At 32.8% G+C, this 17,514-nt stretch overlaps 4 protein-coding genes across 13 annotated transcripts; 3 read left to right on the plus strand and 1 right to left on the minus strand.

Moving 5' to 3' along the window:
* The first annotated feature begins 454 nt into the window (after positions 1-454).
* Positions 455-5,281, plus strand: ArfGAP3 (ADP-ribosylation factor GTPase activating protein 3). The gene is made up of 7 exons (XM_011503694.1): positions 455-576; positions 922-1,113; positions 1,199-1,330; positions 1,761-2,075; positions 2,142-2,413; positions 2,532-2,931; positions 4,938-5,281. Exons 1-7 carry the CDS (start codon positions 502-504, stop codon positions 5,187-5,189), a joined length of 1,638 nt encoding a protein of 545 aa, XP_011501996.1. The 5' UTR covers positions 455-501; the 3' UTR covers positions 5,190-5,281.
* A 114-nt stretch (positions 5,282-5,395) lies between these two features.
* On the minus strand, positions 5,396-7,916 carry LOC105365503 (probable protein phosphatase 2C T23F11.1). 2 transcript variants are annotated; one of them, XM_011503693.1, is made up of 6 exons: positions 7,784-7,916; positions 6,748-6,827; positions 6,467-6,661; positions 6,184-6,389; positions 5,887-6,112; positions 5,396-5,808 (listed from the first exon to the last, which is right to left on the minus strand). In XM_011503693.1, the coding sequence occupies exons 3-6, from the start codon at positions 6,651-6,653 to the stop codon at positions 5,483-5,485; spliced, it is 945 nt and encodes a 314-aa protein (XP_011501995.1). In that variant the 5' UTR covers positions 6,654-6,661; positions 6,748-6,827; positions 7,784-7,916; the 3' UTR covers positions 5,396-5,482. The 2 variants fall into 2 exon arrangements, with proteins under 2 accessions (XP_011501995.1, XP_011501994.1); XM_011503692.1 differs by lacking the exon at positions 7,784-7,916 and adding an exon at positions 6,979-7,055.
* Positions 7,203-11,809, plus strand: LOC105365501 (uncharacterized). Of its 8 annotated transcripts, none has more exons than XM_011503686.1 (7): positions 7,203-7,423; positions 9,719-9,834; positions 9,986-10,178; positions 10,265-10,362; positions 10,440-10,579; positions 10,649-11,017; positions 11,228-11,809. In XM_011503686.1, exons 2-7 carry the CDS (start codon positions 9,787-9,789, stop codon positions 11,610-11,612), a joined length of 1,233 nt encoding a protein of 410 aa, XP_011501988.1. In that variant the 5' UTR covers positions 7,203-7,423; positions 9,719-9,786; the 3' UTR covers positions 11,613-11,809. The 8 variants fall into 8 exon arrangements, with proteins under 8 accessions (XP_011501988.1, XP_011501992.1, XP_011501993.1 ...); XM_011503690.1 differs by having other exon boundaries at positions 7,203-7,315; XM_011503691.1 differs by lacking the exon at positions 7,203-7,423 and adding an exon at positions 7,462-7,481.
* A 3,592-nt stretch (positions 11,810-15,401) lies between these two features.
* MED19 (mediator complex subunit 19) lies at positions 15,402-17,386 on the plus strand. 2 transcript variants are annotated; one of them, XM_011503696.1, is made up of 5 exons: positions 15,402-15,619; positions 16,107-16,402; positions 16,592-16,748; positions 16,816-16,915; positions 17,006-17,386. In XM_011503696.1, exons 2-5 carry the CDS (start codon positions 16,219-16,221, stop codon positions 17,288-17,290), a joined length of 726 nt encoding a protein of 241 aa, XP_011501998.1. In that variant the 5' UTR covers positions 15,402-15,619; positions 16,107-16,218; the 3' UTR covers positions 17,291-17,386. The 2 variants fall into 2 exon arrangements, with proteins under 2 accessions (XP_011501998.1, XP_011501999.1); XM_011503697.1 differs by having other exon boundaries at positions 15,402-15,603.
* The last annotated feature ends 128 nt before the right edge of the window (positions 17,387-17,514 follow it).

Here is a 17,514-nt window from a genome sequence, read left to right on the forward strand (position 1 = left end):
AAAAAAAAAAAAAAAAAAAAAAAAAAAAAAAAAAATTAAAAAAAAAACAAACAAATATTAATTTATTTTCTTAAAATAAAGCGTTTTGCTTAGGCTATTAATTTGTATAAAATTTTATTAGTACAACGACGCATCACCCTACAACTTTTTACAAAGTATTTATTCGGCTACTAGATAATAGCATGTTAAAAAGCGTCTATTAAAATCATATTTAAATAAATATCGTAAAAGTATATTAGAAAGAAAAATGAATAATACAATAAATAAATAAAAGGAATAGTAATAATCAATTTCATAAAAATTTTACCCCCATTTATCGCAAATGTATTGCATTTACACTTCTCATTCATTTTCGTCACGTCGGACAGTGCGGCCAATAAATAGAACGGGCATTACCAACATTTAAAAGTTAAATTTAAAGATCCACATTCGCTTCTGGCTACACTAAAAGAACATCGTGTATGCACTTGTTTCGCGGTTTAACGTTATAACACGTCAAAAATGGCAGATGTAGCACCAAGTAAAAGTGATATCGAAGAAGTTTTTAAAAGATTACGTGCCTTACCTGCAAATAAGGTCTACATCCTATCAATATTTTCTTATAATACAGTTTAAATAAATAAGCAGCTAATTAAATTGATTTGCTTACTTATTAAATGTTAAATATGCCTTTAAATGAAATTTGCATCATTATTATTCTACAGAGCGATTCTTAGCTAAATTCTTACCTGAACTGTTGTTGGTATGAAATCCTGTTTAATATTAAATTCCCACTAATTGCTTAAGTTGTTAAATACCGGAATTCAGAAGCAATAATTATTAGCTATTTAAACTGATAAACAAGTGAAATTCTTGAACAGCTGTTTCCAAGTACTAAATTAATTCATTAATGACTCATAATTGCTAATTTTTGCTATACAGGCATGTTTTGATTGCAATGCGAAGAATCCAGCGTGGTCCAGTGTTACGTACGGTGTTTTTTTATGCATAGATTGCTCAGCGGTACATAGAAATCTTGGAGTTCATTTAACATTTGTACGTTCCACTCAATTAGATACTAACTGGACATGGCTGCAGTTAAGAAGCATGCAATTGGGAGGAAACGCCAATGCGGTAAGTTCCCACGTCGATGCGATGGATTAATTAATGAAAATTTAAATACGTGATAATGATATTTAATTTATCTTTTCGCTAATAGAGAAAGTACTTTTCCCAATACAACTGTACGACTACCGATGCGCAACAAAAGTATACATCCAGAGCAGCTGTACAGTATAAACAAAAGTTGTCTCAGGCAGCTATTCAATCAATGCAACAACATGGAACGAAAGTAAGTTTTTCATTGTAACAATTTTAATTTTAATATAAATTTGTAAACAAATATAAATATATAATTCATAAAACTAAACATAATTATAGGTTCGACTATCTTCTCTTCGAAACAAACTATCGGTGAGCTGAGAAAATATATTAAGTTTTCAAGCCACTGAACGATTGTTAATTCTCACAGTTTAAATATTAACAATTTTTTTTCTTTCTTTAGATACTTAATACTATTAATATTTATCTTTTATTATATATAAGTGCACGTTTGTTTGTAATATCAATTTGCTTTTTACAATCAAATTGCTTTTTACATACATTAAATGGTGCGAAATTTCAAAAAGATTTTGAAATTTTAGAGTTCCCATAATTTTTTCGATCAATAATTTAATTTTAAATACACTTTGTTGGAAGTAATAATTTTCATTTCTTTATAGTTACATATAGAGGAACACATTGAGCCAGAAAGTCCTCAAAACGAAGTAGACTTTTTTGAAGCTCATGAAAATTTTGATGTACATAATACCAAAACCACTGTGCCTAAAGATCATATTCACGAAGATTCAATAACAAAATTAGTTAATGAAAATCATAAAATACACGATTCTGATAATATCCATGCTCTAGATACTTCCGAAAGCTCGAAAGAAATTTTAGAACCATCCGTTAATATATCTGAATCTGCGATGCTTGGAGCTTGTGAAAGGAAACCGACAATTGGCGTTAGAAAAGTGCAGCCAAAACGACCAGGGGTATATGAAACTTTTAAATATTTTATATTATATTACTGTTATTAATAAAAAGAATGTTTCAAATAGGTTGGAAAGAAAACTATTGGTCTAGGTGCTCAAAGAATAGTAACAAATTTCGAGGAAATAGAAAAAAGTGCTGCTGAGGCTGGCAAAGAGAGGAGAGAAGATGAGGCACCGAAGAACGACGAGGAAAAGATAGAAATAGAAAAACGTTTAGCCTATCGTTACGAACAAAATTTGTCAGAGCAGGCAAAAATAGTCGAAGAAAGAGCCCGAAAAATGGATCCCTCAAAAGCTAATCAAGCTGAACGTTTAGGAATGGGCTTCAATACAAAGCGGTAAGTTAACATTTATAAATAAGATAATGTTAACATTGTAATTACAAAGCAAAAGAATAAAAAATAACACTGCAATAGAAGTAGGGAAGTAGTTGTATAATTGTACAATGTCCTTTAGCGGTGCAAGTCACTCAGCCTTAACCGATATGCAGACAATAGCACAAGAGTCATCTTCAAAACTCGTAACGCCTGAACGAAAATTACGTGACATCGATATGGATCTTGATTATTTAATAACTGGTTTTGAATCTCTAACAAATACATTTACCAGTAATTTATTGAATACCAAAGGAAGAACCGATGAATTTATTATTGAAGAAGAGCCAAATTTACCGCGACGTGGAGTAACATCGCAATATTCAAACTCATCTCAAATAACTTCACAGATTAGTAACAAAAATTCCAATAAAAGTATTAACAAATCAGTGTCGGAAGGGGACGAAGCACAAAAGAAATTTGGCAGTGCAAAAGCTATTAGTTCAGATCAATATTTCAAAGACTCTCTGAATGATAATTCAGTAAGTATCAGCTTAATTTTAAATTATAGTTTTGATCTTTATACTCATATTTCTATCGAAGTTTTGATAAAATAAAATTTTTTTTTATTTTTATTATTGTTATTATTATTATTATTATTATTATTATTATTATTATTATTATAAAGAAATTCTTAATTTTGTATATTTAATGTTTAATTACGTATAATTTATAGATGACTTCGAAAGTTCCCGCTAATTTGCAATTGATTATGCTAATACCATTTTCTTTACCATTTTCTTTATTTATTGTTTTTTTTTTTTGTTTTTTTTTTTTGTTAACGTTTATTGGAGTGCAATTATATTTTTTCTCATATATTTTTAATGTAAAAAATGTAGGAGACTATAACTGTGGTATTCATTTTTAACGATGATTAAATCATAATAACGGTAATAATAACGGTATTTATATCAGAATATCGAGTATTGCTTTAATCTTGCAACATCTGTCAGCTTTGCAATACGTAAATTAAACTTTTTTACTTAAATTAAAAAAAAAAAAAAAAAAAAAAAATTTACTAAATAACTGTAAGTAGTTGTAAAATATTTTATATAAAAGTAGAATGTAATACATTGATTGCACATCGATAAGGGATAACTTTATTTAATAATAAAATACATTTTAATAAAATAAACATCTACAAAAACGCTTGATACAATATTTATTAATTATCGTCAATTATAGTGTAGCAAACAATTTTGAGTATTGTAATAATGCACAAGTGGTAAATGAAATTTATAGTATATAAATTTTTTAATTTTCAAATTAAAGAATTTTCAATGCAGCAATAAATATTTTTTTAGAAAAAATTAATCATACCTCGTGTAGTCACTACTTTGTATTTAATTTTTTAAAATTATTTATGCAGTTTATTATTTTTTCCCACCTTCTTTTACACAAACGATTTTGTTTTATTTTATTTGACTTTGTGCATCAATATATATATTTTTTTTTAATTACATTGAATCTATAATTTATTATTGCCTTTTCATTTTTTTTTTTTTTCCTATTGAAAAATAATTGATCGAAATCTAATTATATTTATTTTGAAAAAAATGTAGATACATTTATTAAATGTTTTTATTTTATCAACTGATTTATAATTGACCGATAATTAGCTTATTAATAAGTTTGTTTTTCCAATTGTTTTTTTGTTTAAACTGATTATATATTTTTATATCTATAAATTATAATATGGTTAATTTATAGTTCGTTATATGTTTTATTCAAAAGTCTACAATCAAATTCAATGAGTTGAACATTATCTTTTGAGTCGTTGTAAGAAATTTTTTATAAAATTACAATATACATTACATAATAATACAGAATATTGAGTATAAGTTTGGATTACTGATGTTAAATGGTAGATTTTTTAACAATAATTACGTACATTTAATAACTTGATAACTAATATACAATTGTTGTCTTTATAAAAAAAAGTATCAACGATATTATTGAATTGTTAAATTACCAAATTTGATTTAATCTTACTAACGATAAATGTATTATAAATGTTGAATAAAAATAATGAGCAATGATGTACAATGACATTTAAATTGCAAAGAATTCTTGTATTGCGTAATTATTATTATTATTTGTTTTTATTTTATTCTATTTTTAATACTGTTTACAAAAGTCCGCTTGTTTATTTTTTTTTTTATCTCATAAGAAATTATCGATTATTGCAAGCGCGAATATTATTCGGTACTCGAGCATGAGAAACTGTTTAACCATTACTTCACTTTATCGCGGATAATTATTACCGTAATTAAATAAAATTTTATAAAAGTTCTATATTCTAATAAATTAAAAAATTGTTAACAATTAATCTCTTAATTACCGATAAGTCGTAAATATAAGTTGTTTTTATGATCTGTATAAAATCAAAGAAGTTGTAAGGCTATCTTTTGTTTGAAATTTGATTTATTGATAGAAATTTAATTATAAAAGTGGATGAAAATAATTCTAATATATGATAAAATTTCAGTGGGAGCAGAAAAACAATTTACGGCGTTTTGAAGGATCGTCCAGTATTTCGTCAGCAGATTATTTTGGAACTGGTCAGTCAAATGCAACTTCTCCAACTTCATCACTTTCCATGAATATAGGAGGACGAGGTGGTGTAGACTTCGACGATGTTCGTGAAAGTGTTAGGCAAGGTGTTAACAAAGTAGCTGGGAGAATTAGTTCACTTGCTAATGCTGCAGTTAATTCTATACAAGACCGATATGGACTATAAGCCATAAATATTGTTATTAAAAGAATGTTATGTGAAATAAAATTGTTTTTGTCCATAAAGATCGGGATTGTAAATAATAAAGGCATGGAAGAATATTTCCAAAATTTGTCGCATAACATGAATGAGTTTAGTTATAAAAATATTTATAAATTTTACGATGTACAATTCTACAAAGAAAAAATACATAATAAATACAATAACAATGATAACGATTAGATCAGACGTTAAACACGATGGTCACAAGTTAGTTATTATTTACAAACATAATGGAAGAAGTATAACGTATATTTTGGTTATTCAGGAGACTTCTGACAGCGAAGGAGCATTTGCGAATACGGTTTACCATGAAGAAAACAGACTAGGACAACTGTCATATTATCGCATCCAGTACCCATTATAAGATCTGGTGCAAGACAGTGATTAATTAACTGTTCGCATATCTCTTCAGGATCTATAGGTTGACTATCGTTTTCTTCGCTGTCCGCTAACGTGTCGGACAATCGTTTTCTTACAAAGTCCACCACTTCTTCACTGCTCATTACATCCCAAATACCGTCGCATGCTAATATGACAAATTCCCAATCTTCTGTTATCTCATGGCGCTGTATTTCAGGAAGAGCTATAAACATAATTAATACATTTGGTAAAAGAAAGTTGTATCGTCGAGGTTACAAAGATATAAATTTCTCAAATTTACCAGACACAATTTGTTCTTCCGGCTTCTTGCACTTATTTGTCTTAAACATAAAATCACCCAAAGCGCGAGACAGAGCCAAATATCCATTGACTCTGTTAAATTCTATCCAACCACCTGCTGCTATAATGCGGTCTCTTTCATTTTTTAACATGGGCTTATGATCGTAGCTTAGAGGTAAGGCAATTCCATTGATACTTGCCACTGCTCTACTATCACCCGCATTGGCCTAAAATAATACCTATTATGCAAGTGTAATAAATATAAAAATTACAATACTAAAATAACATTTAAACTCACACAATATAAAATGTTATCTTTAATTAGAATAGATATAACGGTTGTACCAGCTCGTAATTGCTTTAAAGTTTCATTTGACTCCATCTCTTCGTCGAGCTCCAAAAATCCTTTCTTGATCGCTTCTTCGATATCACCTTCTTTATAAGCTTCTTGATTAGTGAGATATTCGTGCAAATGCTTTCCAGCATACTGGGCCATTGCCGATCCTATCGGACGTTAATGTTCAATAACAATTTAATGGACTTAGTCTAGAGAAATAGGAAAATTGAGAGTTAAAAATTACCTCCGTGACCATCGTAAACAGCAAAAAATGCAGCTTCTGGATCATCGGGCAAGGATAATATATGCACGTGGCAATCCTCCATTTGTATCCGCCATCCTTGCATGCAGGAGCTCCCCACTCGATATTTGGAATCACGACAACAGGCAGATTTTTTGGTTGTAACCGGTTCGCTAAGCGTTTGGCCCATTGGTAAAACTATAAATTAATAATAATTATACTTATTAAAATAGTTTAAAAGTTATTAGAATAACTTTTTCTAAATTTTCCACGAACTAGCTTACCTGTTACTCGAGCAATTGAATTCCGATTAAATTATATAATTAAACACTATTCATCTGTACATTTTATTCCAAATTCTTATCTGCAAAGTAATAATATATTAATTAAAAACCAACGATATACCGGACAACGTAATGCATAATGCAACTGTAAGGTAATAAAACATCTTCTGGAAGACTGCCATTAATATGAATACATTCATTAAAAAGAATTGATCAGCAACGATTTCTTACCCTCGGGAAGTCAATGAAACTCATGTTTTCACAATAAGTGATTGACTTAACCTTAAGTGCCTTTTGCGTATGAGCTTCGGCTTCCTTATTAATCAAAATATTCTTACGTCATCGGGAAATTATTCAAACACTTGGATCGATCAATTTTATTTATAAAAATTGTTAGAGCGACGTAGGAAGAAAAGTGTCGGTGTCATTAGCTTATACCGGACTTCGTGCAAAATGAGAACACTAAAAATTGTTTTGATTGTGTTGGTGCCATATATGCGATGTAGTAGATATGTAACAAGATCAAGAGATATTTTCGGCATTAAAAAGGAGATCAATTTATATATACGTAATCCGTATTGTGCATAATGTTCTTTTGATTGGAAAAAATAGGAAAACAAAGGGAAAAAGAAGGATAAAAAAAAAAATAAGTTTTTAAAAGACATAATAACACGGGGTATTGGAATTACGATTAATCAACAAATGGTATCTAAATAAATATCGTTTAAACATTTGTATATATTCTATTAAGAATTGCAAAAACATTGAATCATCTATTATTAAATACGTACCTAGAAAACTTAATGAACAAAAATAAAAGAAAAATTAATTATTATACTACTGTAAATTGTAGGTCGAGAGAGATAGAGAGATAGACAGATTGATAGACAGATAGACAGAGATAGATAGATAGACAGAGATAGATAGATAGATAGATAGATAGAGATAGAGAGAGAGAGAGAGAGAGAGAGAGAATTTTAATAAAAAGTGTATTTCAATTATAAAAAATCATTTAATATAATCGGAAATAACTTACTCAACAGGAAACGAACATAAATAAAAAGCCCCCCACGAACACGTGCATTAAAAAAAGCCTGAACTCTGAGCGCGAACGATGGTTATTATTATTATCAATTCGTACGCAACGATGAGTCATGTGTTTAGGATAAATTTTGTTTGAAAAACGTTCTGTATAAAGTAGTGTAAACGTTAATAAAACGGATGTTTCTTAGTTGATTCTCCTCTAAGTCACTCTCTCTCTCACACACACACACACACACACGCACTCAATCATTCTCTCTCTCTCTCTCTCTCTCTCTCTCTATATATATATATATATATATATATATATATATATATATATATATCTCACTCTCTCTCACTTTCTCTCTACCTCCCTACCTCACTACCTCTCTAGCGTTCTTACTCGCTATATGTGAATATGTAACGTACGTGAACGTATAACAGCGTCGACAATGGCGTAGTACATCACAATCGAATGAAGCTCATTGTCGCGCCTCTCATAGAGTCGCGAAAGCGCACCTGCTCGACAGGCCAAGCAAACAATAATAATTTATCGGTTGCATTATAATTTGGTAAGTAGACAGACGGATGTACTGTGACAAAGTAACGACGATATCAACAATGACGACGACGACTTCGACGACGACTTCGACGATGACTTCGACGACGACTTCGACGATGACTTCGACGATGACTTCGACGATGACTTCGACGACGACGACGACGACAACGACGACGACAACGACGACGACAACGACGACGACAACGACGACGACGACGCAACGACGGTTGATGAGTAGGATGAGTAGAAGAAAGAGGAGTAGCTGGAGGAGGAGGAGGATGATGAGGAGGAGGATGATGAGGAGAAGAAAGAGGTGTAGGAGTAGGAGGAGGATTATGAGGTGAAGAATGGGGTGGGAGTGGGAGGACGAAGCGCGGGGTGCGGCTCACCGAGGTTCACGGGGGTGCGCGAGTGGGAGGATGAGGAGGAGGAGGAGGAGGAGGAGCAGGAGAAGGGTGCGCTCCTCGGATCAATAGCCCCTTCGCGTGCACGAATAGATATATTGCGCGCGGCTCGGTATACTGCGCTTCTTCCTCGTAGCCGGGCTCGACGTCTCCGCCTTTTCGGAATCCCGAGCATCGAGGCCGATCTCCTCGAGAGAGCGTCCTTTCTTCCCTTCAGAATCATTGACACGGTAACCGTAAGTGCGCGGTTAAACTTGCATCCTCCTGTTCTTTCTCATCCGCCGTTTCATCTTCGTGATCGATAAATTGCCGACAAAAGGTCGTTAGGCTGCCAGAGTCCTGTTGCGGCAGCATTTCGGGAGTACGCTGAATGGGGAGGACGGTGAGGGCGAGCTACGAACGTCCGTAAATCCGTGTGGGCTTGGTATGTGTGAGTGAGGGGGCTGTAGGTAGTTGGTGGAAAGGAGTCGTGAAAAGGGATGGATTGCCGTACATATGGGTTTGCGAGATGTACGTTGTCATGTCATGCTCGCTCGATCACGTGCACGAATGTGAATTTTTTGCTCGTGCTTGTTTAAGTAAAATATATAATAAAATATATGCCCATTTAATGGAGACTTCCCGTTTGGAAGTTGGGCTTGTTAATTAATAATCTTTCTCACCAAGATTTCTTGCTAACTGGCACTCGGCGCTGTGTAAATGCATGATCGTTGTTCCGATCAGACGGACATTTAATATAAATTATTTAACGAACCTTTAGCCTACATTTTTGCTCGCATTTATTCAAATTTTCATCTAATCTCTAAATGCGAGACGAGGTCGTCCTTGCACATTTAACCTTTCACCCTTGATTTTCTCATTATAAAATTAAAATAAAAAATGGCGTGGGAGAGGGGGAGGGTGGGGGAGGGGGGGGGGGGGGAGGAAGATACGTAAAATCCCCTAGTACGTTGATCTTAATTATTAAATATTCTTTTTACAGGCCATTGGGAGTGAAGCGTATAATTTTGCATTTTAATAAAACGTTAACGTCAGTTTTACATTTGAAATATGACTTCCCAAGTTCTCGTGAAACATCCAGTTGTACCTTTCTCACAAGTAAGTCTTTAAAAAAAAAAAAAAATAAAAACAAAAAAAAAAACAAAAACAAAAAAAACAAAAAAATAAATAAATAAAATAAAAGAATGAATAAAATCTAATTGTACATGATCTTTCATTCTGTTCATTCTCATCGATTACTAATTTTTAGCGAAAAAAACCACCGCCAGAAATAATTCCGCTACCCAACAGAAACGACGAGGATGACGAAGGAAGATTTTTGAAGCAGATTGTTGATAAAGTCACTCAATTAGAGCAGAATATGAAGTTCCTTCAGGATCAGCACGAGGCAACTTTGGTCGCTCTTCATCAAGAGGTTGAAGTACTTCGGCAAACGAATAGAGGTATTAATCGTTGCAACTTGAAAAATAAATTGTAATAATTGTAAGTGATGGTGGTACAATATAAAAGATGTTGCGCACCTTTCCAGATTTACAGTTTCAATTAGTTTTCTCCAAAGGGACAAATTCCAATTCAACTAGTCCTTGTATCCCCGAAGATAATGAAGTTGATCTCACCAAAGCAAATGTAATGTCGTTTTATCTTACGTTTATAATATTCGTTACGAAATTGGTAGTTAAAAGTAATTTTTTCCTTTCTAATAGGAGAGTCCGGCGTCGATTAACGATGTCACGCCACTCCAGGTCGAACTATCAGACAAAGATGTGCAGGATATTAAAACTAATTTGAACGAGGCGAAAACGCGTAACGTTTACTTGTCAGAAGTGATCGAAAAATTGAAAAAGTAAGTGACGTAGAAAGGCATTTCGATGCCAGAAAAACAAATCCTAACTCGATATTTTTATCCTTGTAGGACCCTAGAGTTGAGCGAAAAATCAAAGGAAAAGCAAAAAATGACGGACATTAGTATCCAAGTCGATCGTGTACTCGAATCCGAACAAGTGGAATTGCAAGCTCGTTTGGATGATGCAAAAGTGTTAGTCAAAAAATTACTTCAAAAAAACATGGACCAATTCGAGGAGATTGCAACGATGAAATCAGCTGTTTCTTACACTAACAACGACAACATTAGCAAGAGTGGCAATAGCCGAAGCCGGAAATACAAACATAATCACAATCATGGATCGGCGAACGAGGTCCAAGGCCAAGACGATAATTATCATAAATTTCCACTCTTGCAGACTCAAAGTTATTGGCTTCGAGCATCTCGAGGCAATCACAGGTATTGAGATTTTAAAAGCAAAAAGAAACAAAAGATAGAAAAGGAAAAAGAAAAAGAAAAAAAATTAAATAAAACAATAAATCAATAAATAATTAATGGCAATATACTTTGGCTTAAATTGAAAGTAATTTTCTGTCAATTGTACATAATTATTCGATTGTTTAATCTAAATTTATCAATCGATAAAAAAATATTAACAAATTGTTACAGTTACGATCACAAAGCCCATTCGGGTTATCCGAGAAATAGTAAGCATCATCAGGAGAGGCAAGACGCGGAGGCGGACGTTGATAACACAGTCTTACCACAATTACAAAGTGGCAATGTATGTATTGGAAAAACGTCGAATTATTCGAATAACTTCAAATCTGGACTTCACAATGCTGGCCATTACAATGCGGAGAACCGAGCAAACAGAAAATACAGACGTACAAAATTGTACAGAGATCAGAAAGAACAGAGAGATCAAGATGCCAGGGAGTATCATAGGGAATGCAAATACAGAGAACCGAAGGACAATCAACGGCAACATCAAAGAGAATTCGTAGAGTCTTCGCAGGAGACGCGAAATCACAAAAATACACAGAAACAGTAATAACATTAAGAAAATCCAATTGAATTCTTAAACAATCAAGAATCGCTTGCATGGTTATTTGTATATTCGTTAGATCCATTCCACTAAAACACATATATAATAAAAGGATTCGATTTTCGTTAACAGTAATTATTACGTATTCAACCAATCGATCAAAGTTTTTCCAGAAAGTATATGGCAATTAAAAAACAAAAAAAAGACAAAAAAAAAAAACAAAAAAAAAACAACAACAAAAACAACAACAAAAAAAAAAAAATAAAAAAAAAAAAAAACACAAAAATAAAAATTCGTCCGTATAGCATCGTACACTATTAGCGGTTCCATGTATCGTCATCACAATTACAAAATTACAAAATATTTTCAGAATTTTTTATAATTTTGCCGACTAATTTATGCGGCATGCTTAGAGCATAAAAATTATAGATCATGAAAGAAACATTGAAATAAATCTAAATTCAATCATTATCACTCATATTATTGATATATGTATTTATGTGTGCGTGTATATACATGCAGTGATTATATTAAGCCGACGGAAATGAAAAATTATTTAATATAATTGATGCTTTGTATTGATAGAAATTAACAGAAAAAGAAAAGAAAAAAAAAGAAAAAAAAAAAAAAAATTAATAACACATGGCATTTAGCAAGGGACCTTATTATATTTACAAATTATGATAGAATCGTATTCAATCATGATTTGTACATACTATTTATTTATTATTTATATCAATGATTCATCGATTCAGATTAGAGTATTTATAAATATTAGTATTTTTAGAAAAAAAGAAAAACGATAAATAAATAAAAAAAAGCCTTGATGTATTGCTTCGTTTACATTGACAATATTATATTTATTCTATAAAAGTTATCAACCACGATATATTCAATGTGAATTTACATTTCAAGACTGTACTAGACTATAGAAAATTATATAATAAAACTCTTCGGTATAAATCTGCAACCGATATGCTTGGATTATTTCAATTTTACAATATAATTGGCAGTAATGGAAACGACATTGTACGAAAATTGAAAAATAAAAACTATACGACATTCGAGCTCTGATTATACTCTTTAATAATGATGATATAAGATATTATAACACCTATCTTGTGGACTGAATAATCAACAAATATCTAATATAATTTTCTCAATTGAGATACGAGACTTATATGTTTGAGTGGGTGATATATTAAATAAACATATATATATAATTAACTGCACAAACTTATCATTTTAATTTCAACGCTTCTTTTAATGAAAATTACCCAAGACGCTGAAAATACTTTTAAATTTAATGTTTTAAGTAGAAATTTCCCCACCCCCCTTCCCCCTTCCACCCGCCACATTTTTTGTTTGTTTGTTTGTTTTTGTTTGACCATGAAAATATGCGCCAATCACTTAAAATAAGATTATAAGGTAATCCAATGAAATGAGCCAAGTTTACGTGATCGTAAACAAGATAACTCTTAGTTTATATGTTATGGGCTCGATCAAATCAAATAATAAAGCTTTCTGTCTCATCAAACACCGCTGATTTAATAATAATAGCGAGTCAATTTTTTCTCAAATCTCATGATGAAACGATAAAACAATTTTATAATATTTATTATGTTCATTGATCAATTTGTATTGTCACGGTGAAGACTTGTGCTATCCTTGTTCTATAAATTCTCGGTCCTAAAGCCAACGAGATTAAATAAAATTTAAACAAATTGCTTAATACCGAGGTTTGCGAAAGATATAGGTATCGACAGTAATGATCATTAATAATTGTCCACTAATAGAAATTCAGCCTTCGAAGATATAACAAAAAATCCTTTTTGTATTGCTTTCTTTTGATAAGGTTTAATTAAAAATAATACTTAATTAAAAATTTATGCTTAAGCAATGTTTTACGTTTATAAAGAATTTTTCATCGAACAGCATTAGAAATATTGTTAAAAAATTTGTACTTATAAAGACATCGATGCGACTTGTAAAGCGGATGCTCATTATCAATTGTAAATGATTAAATATTAATTTAATGTAATTGCCGATGCCGATTAAAATCGATGATTTCATTAAAATGGATGAACGACGATCAAATATGTCGTACTTAAAGCAAGTAATATTAGTATTAGTATTAATATACCGCGGCACATCTTCAAATTACGACTGAAAAAAACAAAAATTTGCATTCCAAAACATTTTATCGAACAGATGTGGTGAATTCGCGTGATTTAGAATATGGTCTTACTGAATCGTTACCCCCCAAAATAGACGTCAAAAAATATAATAAAACAGGTAGTCAATCAATTTACGAATTGTTGTTTGTTGTCGTTGCTGTTGTTTGTTGTTTATTGTTGCTTGTTTGTTTGTTGTTGTTGTTGTTGTTGTTCTTCTTCTTCTTCTTCTTCGTCTTGTGTGTGCGTGTGCGTGTGTGTGTGTGTGCGCGCGCGCGCGCGCGCGCGCTTGTTTGTTTATTAATTTTTTCATTATTATTTATTTATTTATTTTTTAGCTACTCGAGTGATATATTTTCTTGCCCTTGTATCTTAAATGTGAAATTGTATAAATCCAAATTAATGTAATACCTGACAGAAAGTTTGACTTTGATGAAATTGACTGTAGTAGCGATTGTGCGTGTATTTTTTTGGACATGTGTGACTCAGGGTTATCGGCGCGGTTATCCGCTAGAAATTTTCCAGTGTCGTCGACTCAAGCACTCGGTGAGTTTCAATAAGTGAATTATTGTTGTACATTTAATTAATATGTCAGCTTTACATATCTTTTACGCCAAATATAAATCATAGTGTATCATTGCGCCCGTTTATTAATTCGCGATTATAAGTAATGAATTTCAAATTGTTTGTCCGTTCGCGCCATTTCATCGTAATAGAAGATGGTCAACGCGCGTTCAAAATTTCTTCCACTTAAAGCTAAAAATACAATAAATTGTCATCGCAATAGCGCGGTAAAAGTGTGATTCCCCACCTCCACCCCCACGGTCGCCGCTTTCGTCCCCCCCCCCCCTCCCCCGCCCCCCCCCCTCCCCCCACTCTCCGCCGCCCCCGCTGCTCGTCGAAAAAACAAAATAAAGGGCAAGGAGAACGATGGTAAAATTACCAATTTATCATCGTGGCAAATTAAATTGTATAGAAATTGAAAATTAATGACAAATTATTAATAATTGGGCGGTAAAATTTGTTTAATTTTATGATGTTGAAGTTGCTTTGGTTAAGCATTATCGTAGTAGTGCTCTGCCAAAAAGTCTAATCAATCGGCATTAGAGGCTTCTTCGCTGCACAACAACGAGAGAAATAATAAGTTTGTAACGAAGGACCTGATATTAAGGATCATCGCCATTGCTACCTAAATACACGAGCAATAACATTATTATGCATTAATAAGCTCTTGAATTGCAAATTGTAGTCGTAGACTTGGAGATCACGGTCGATGCGCCATCCATTTGAACGTGTGCTTTCGAATGGTCAAGATATGGCCTCGGTGACAAGCAAATCTTAACTTTCGCTTTAATATTAATGTAGGAAAGTAGGCCGAGGGCGACTGAGGAAATGAAATAATCGTCGAATAATAGCCACCTGCAGACAGCTTGTTTCCCTAAGGCTTGTGGGACTCACGCGACGAGCTTGCCCTCATGAATATTTTCTAAACGCGCGCCATCTATGCCGACGTCACTGTGTAAAACATCCCCTTTAAAAATTTCACTTTCTTTGCATCTCGCAGTTGAGAAAACGCGTGTGACGAGGGGCCGCCTCCCGTAAAGTCCTCCGCCGATACATATTTATCATCGGGCCCCCTTAATTTCCATGCCCATTAAGAAGGGGATAGGAAAATTGTTCCTTAAATTGGCCTTGAGTGTGGTGTAGCGAAGAATCAGTTAGCAAACAAATACAAACTAAGAAGAGAGTATGTGAAAAGTTGGTCACGCTGCTGTGGGTTGTGACACCACACGGATTTGACGCTCGTCGCTGTCAACGCTATGGTGATTATATTACAAAGTATGTTAAGTATATTATTGTATATTAGATGCAGTGACTGATAAGGTTATAAGAAAAGCTAGCGCGCGTTTGCCGATAAAATAACCATTCACTTTGTGTCTGGATTTTCGGCGACAAAGGGATAACCGCGAGAGTTAGGTTATGTACTCGATTGCGTTCGCATCATCATCTCGGCAATGCTTTACATGCACGTAACGTTAACACACATTTTCGTGTCGAACGACGATCGATATTTATGCATTTATAATATTTTTTTTACGGCTATAATCATTATAATATGTTGATCAATTTAATACCGATGAGTTTGGATATTACTCCAGTGAGTTAAGTATTGCTTAGAACATGGAAGATCTTGGTATCTGAAGGTTGTAGCATTCAATATGAATTTGTAAATCCGATGCCAAGTAATAGATCTGCAGTGTTATTTTATTTCCTTTTCTCCCGTAAGCCCATAAAATACGTTGCTTTAAATATTTTGCTTCTTCAGGAATTTATTTAACATCTCAGACTGGGTGAAGTATCGAAGAAGGCGTCAACCATTTGGCGACATCTTTATCAGATTTCTCGGTGAAAGTGCAATGAAATAAGGTCTTAGAACAATGATGAGCGATCAGTTTCGCAGCAAAGTGGAGCAATACTCGCCAAAATCTTCACCAAGAGGTGCCCGTTCTCCTGTCGTTTCGCGGCAGGATTCAACGGGCACTTTAAAAACAACCATTTCGCTTGGAAAAAATCCATCTATCGTTCACAGTGGACCGTTTTATTTGATGAAAGAACCTCCTGGTATGTAATAATTTGCAGTCATGTTTTTCATAGCTTATATCGTTAATTTAAATATGTATGTAAATTGAAAATTGAACTGATCAACTCGGATTTCGTTTGTAATTTTAATTTGCAATTTCTTGCGCATTTAATATTTATTATTTTAATTCTTATTTTTGTAAACATTGTGGTATATTAATAATTTTGTAGGAGAAAGCGAATTAACGGGAGCTAGAAATTTAATGGCCTATTATGGCCTAGAACACTCATATAGTAAATTTAGTGGGAAAAAACTCAAGGAGCAATTATCCTCATTTTTGCCAAATTTACCCGGTATTATCGATACTCCTGGTGATCAAGACAATAGGTTGGTATTAATAGCCTATTCGTACAATGTATTAGTTCCGCTAAATATTTACTTACTTTATGCGTAGTTCTTTAAGATCTGTGATTGAAAAGCCACCGATCGGTGGTAAAGAACTTCTTCCATTGACGAGTGTACAGTTAGCTGGTTTTAGATTACATCCCGGCCCGGTATGTTTTCTCGTATTTATTTTTATATCCTTAAATTCGGTATGCTATTTAATTGAAATTAAGAATTAAACGTAATTTTCTTCATTCTAGTTGCCTGAACAATACCGTTATATAAATCAAGCTCCACAAAGAAAGCATAAAAATAAACATAAAAGGCATAAACATAAACCTGGCGAAGTACCCAGTGGACAAGAGACAACGGTAACTGACATTGGTGGTGCCGATACTCACGAAAAGAAACATAAAAAGCAAAAGCGTCACGATGAAGAGAAAGAAGCAAGAAAGAAGCGCAAAAAAGAAAAGAAACGGAAAAAGCAAAAACACAGTCCCGAACATTCTGGAGGATTGACACCGTCGCAACATTCAAATTCGTGATCGTTAAGTGATCATTTCTGTTCATCAAACATTGCGTACAAAGAGTCTTCCTCTTTATCAAATATGGCATTTGTATAATTTATTACAAGAAAATTATTCACTCTTGATTTCTATCTATTACTTTCACAAAATTGGTAGTCATATATTTATTTATTAATAGTATATTTGGTAATTTTGTCGTTTCTAATGTGAAAATGAAAGATCTTTGGTTTGAAAAGTTTCAT

Source organism: Ceratosolen solmsi, unplaced genomic scaffold (genome assembly GCF_000503995.2).
Source record: "Ceratosolen solmsi marchali unplaced genomic scaffold, CerSol_1.0 scaffold8, whole genome shotgun sequence".
Taxonomy (NCBI): Eukaryota; Metazoa; Arthropoda; class Insecta; order Hymenoptera; family Agaonidae; genus Ceratosolen; species Ceratosolen solmsi.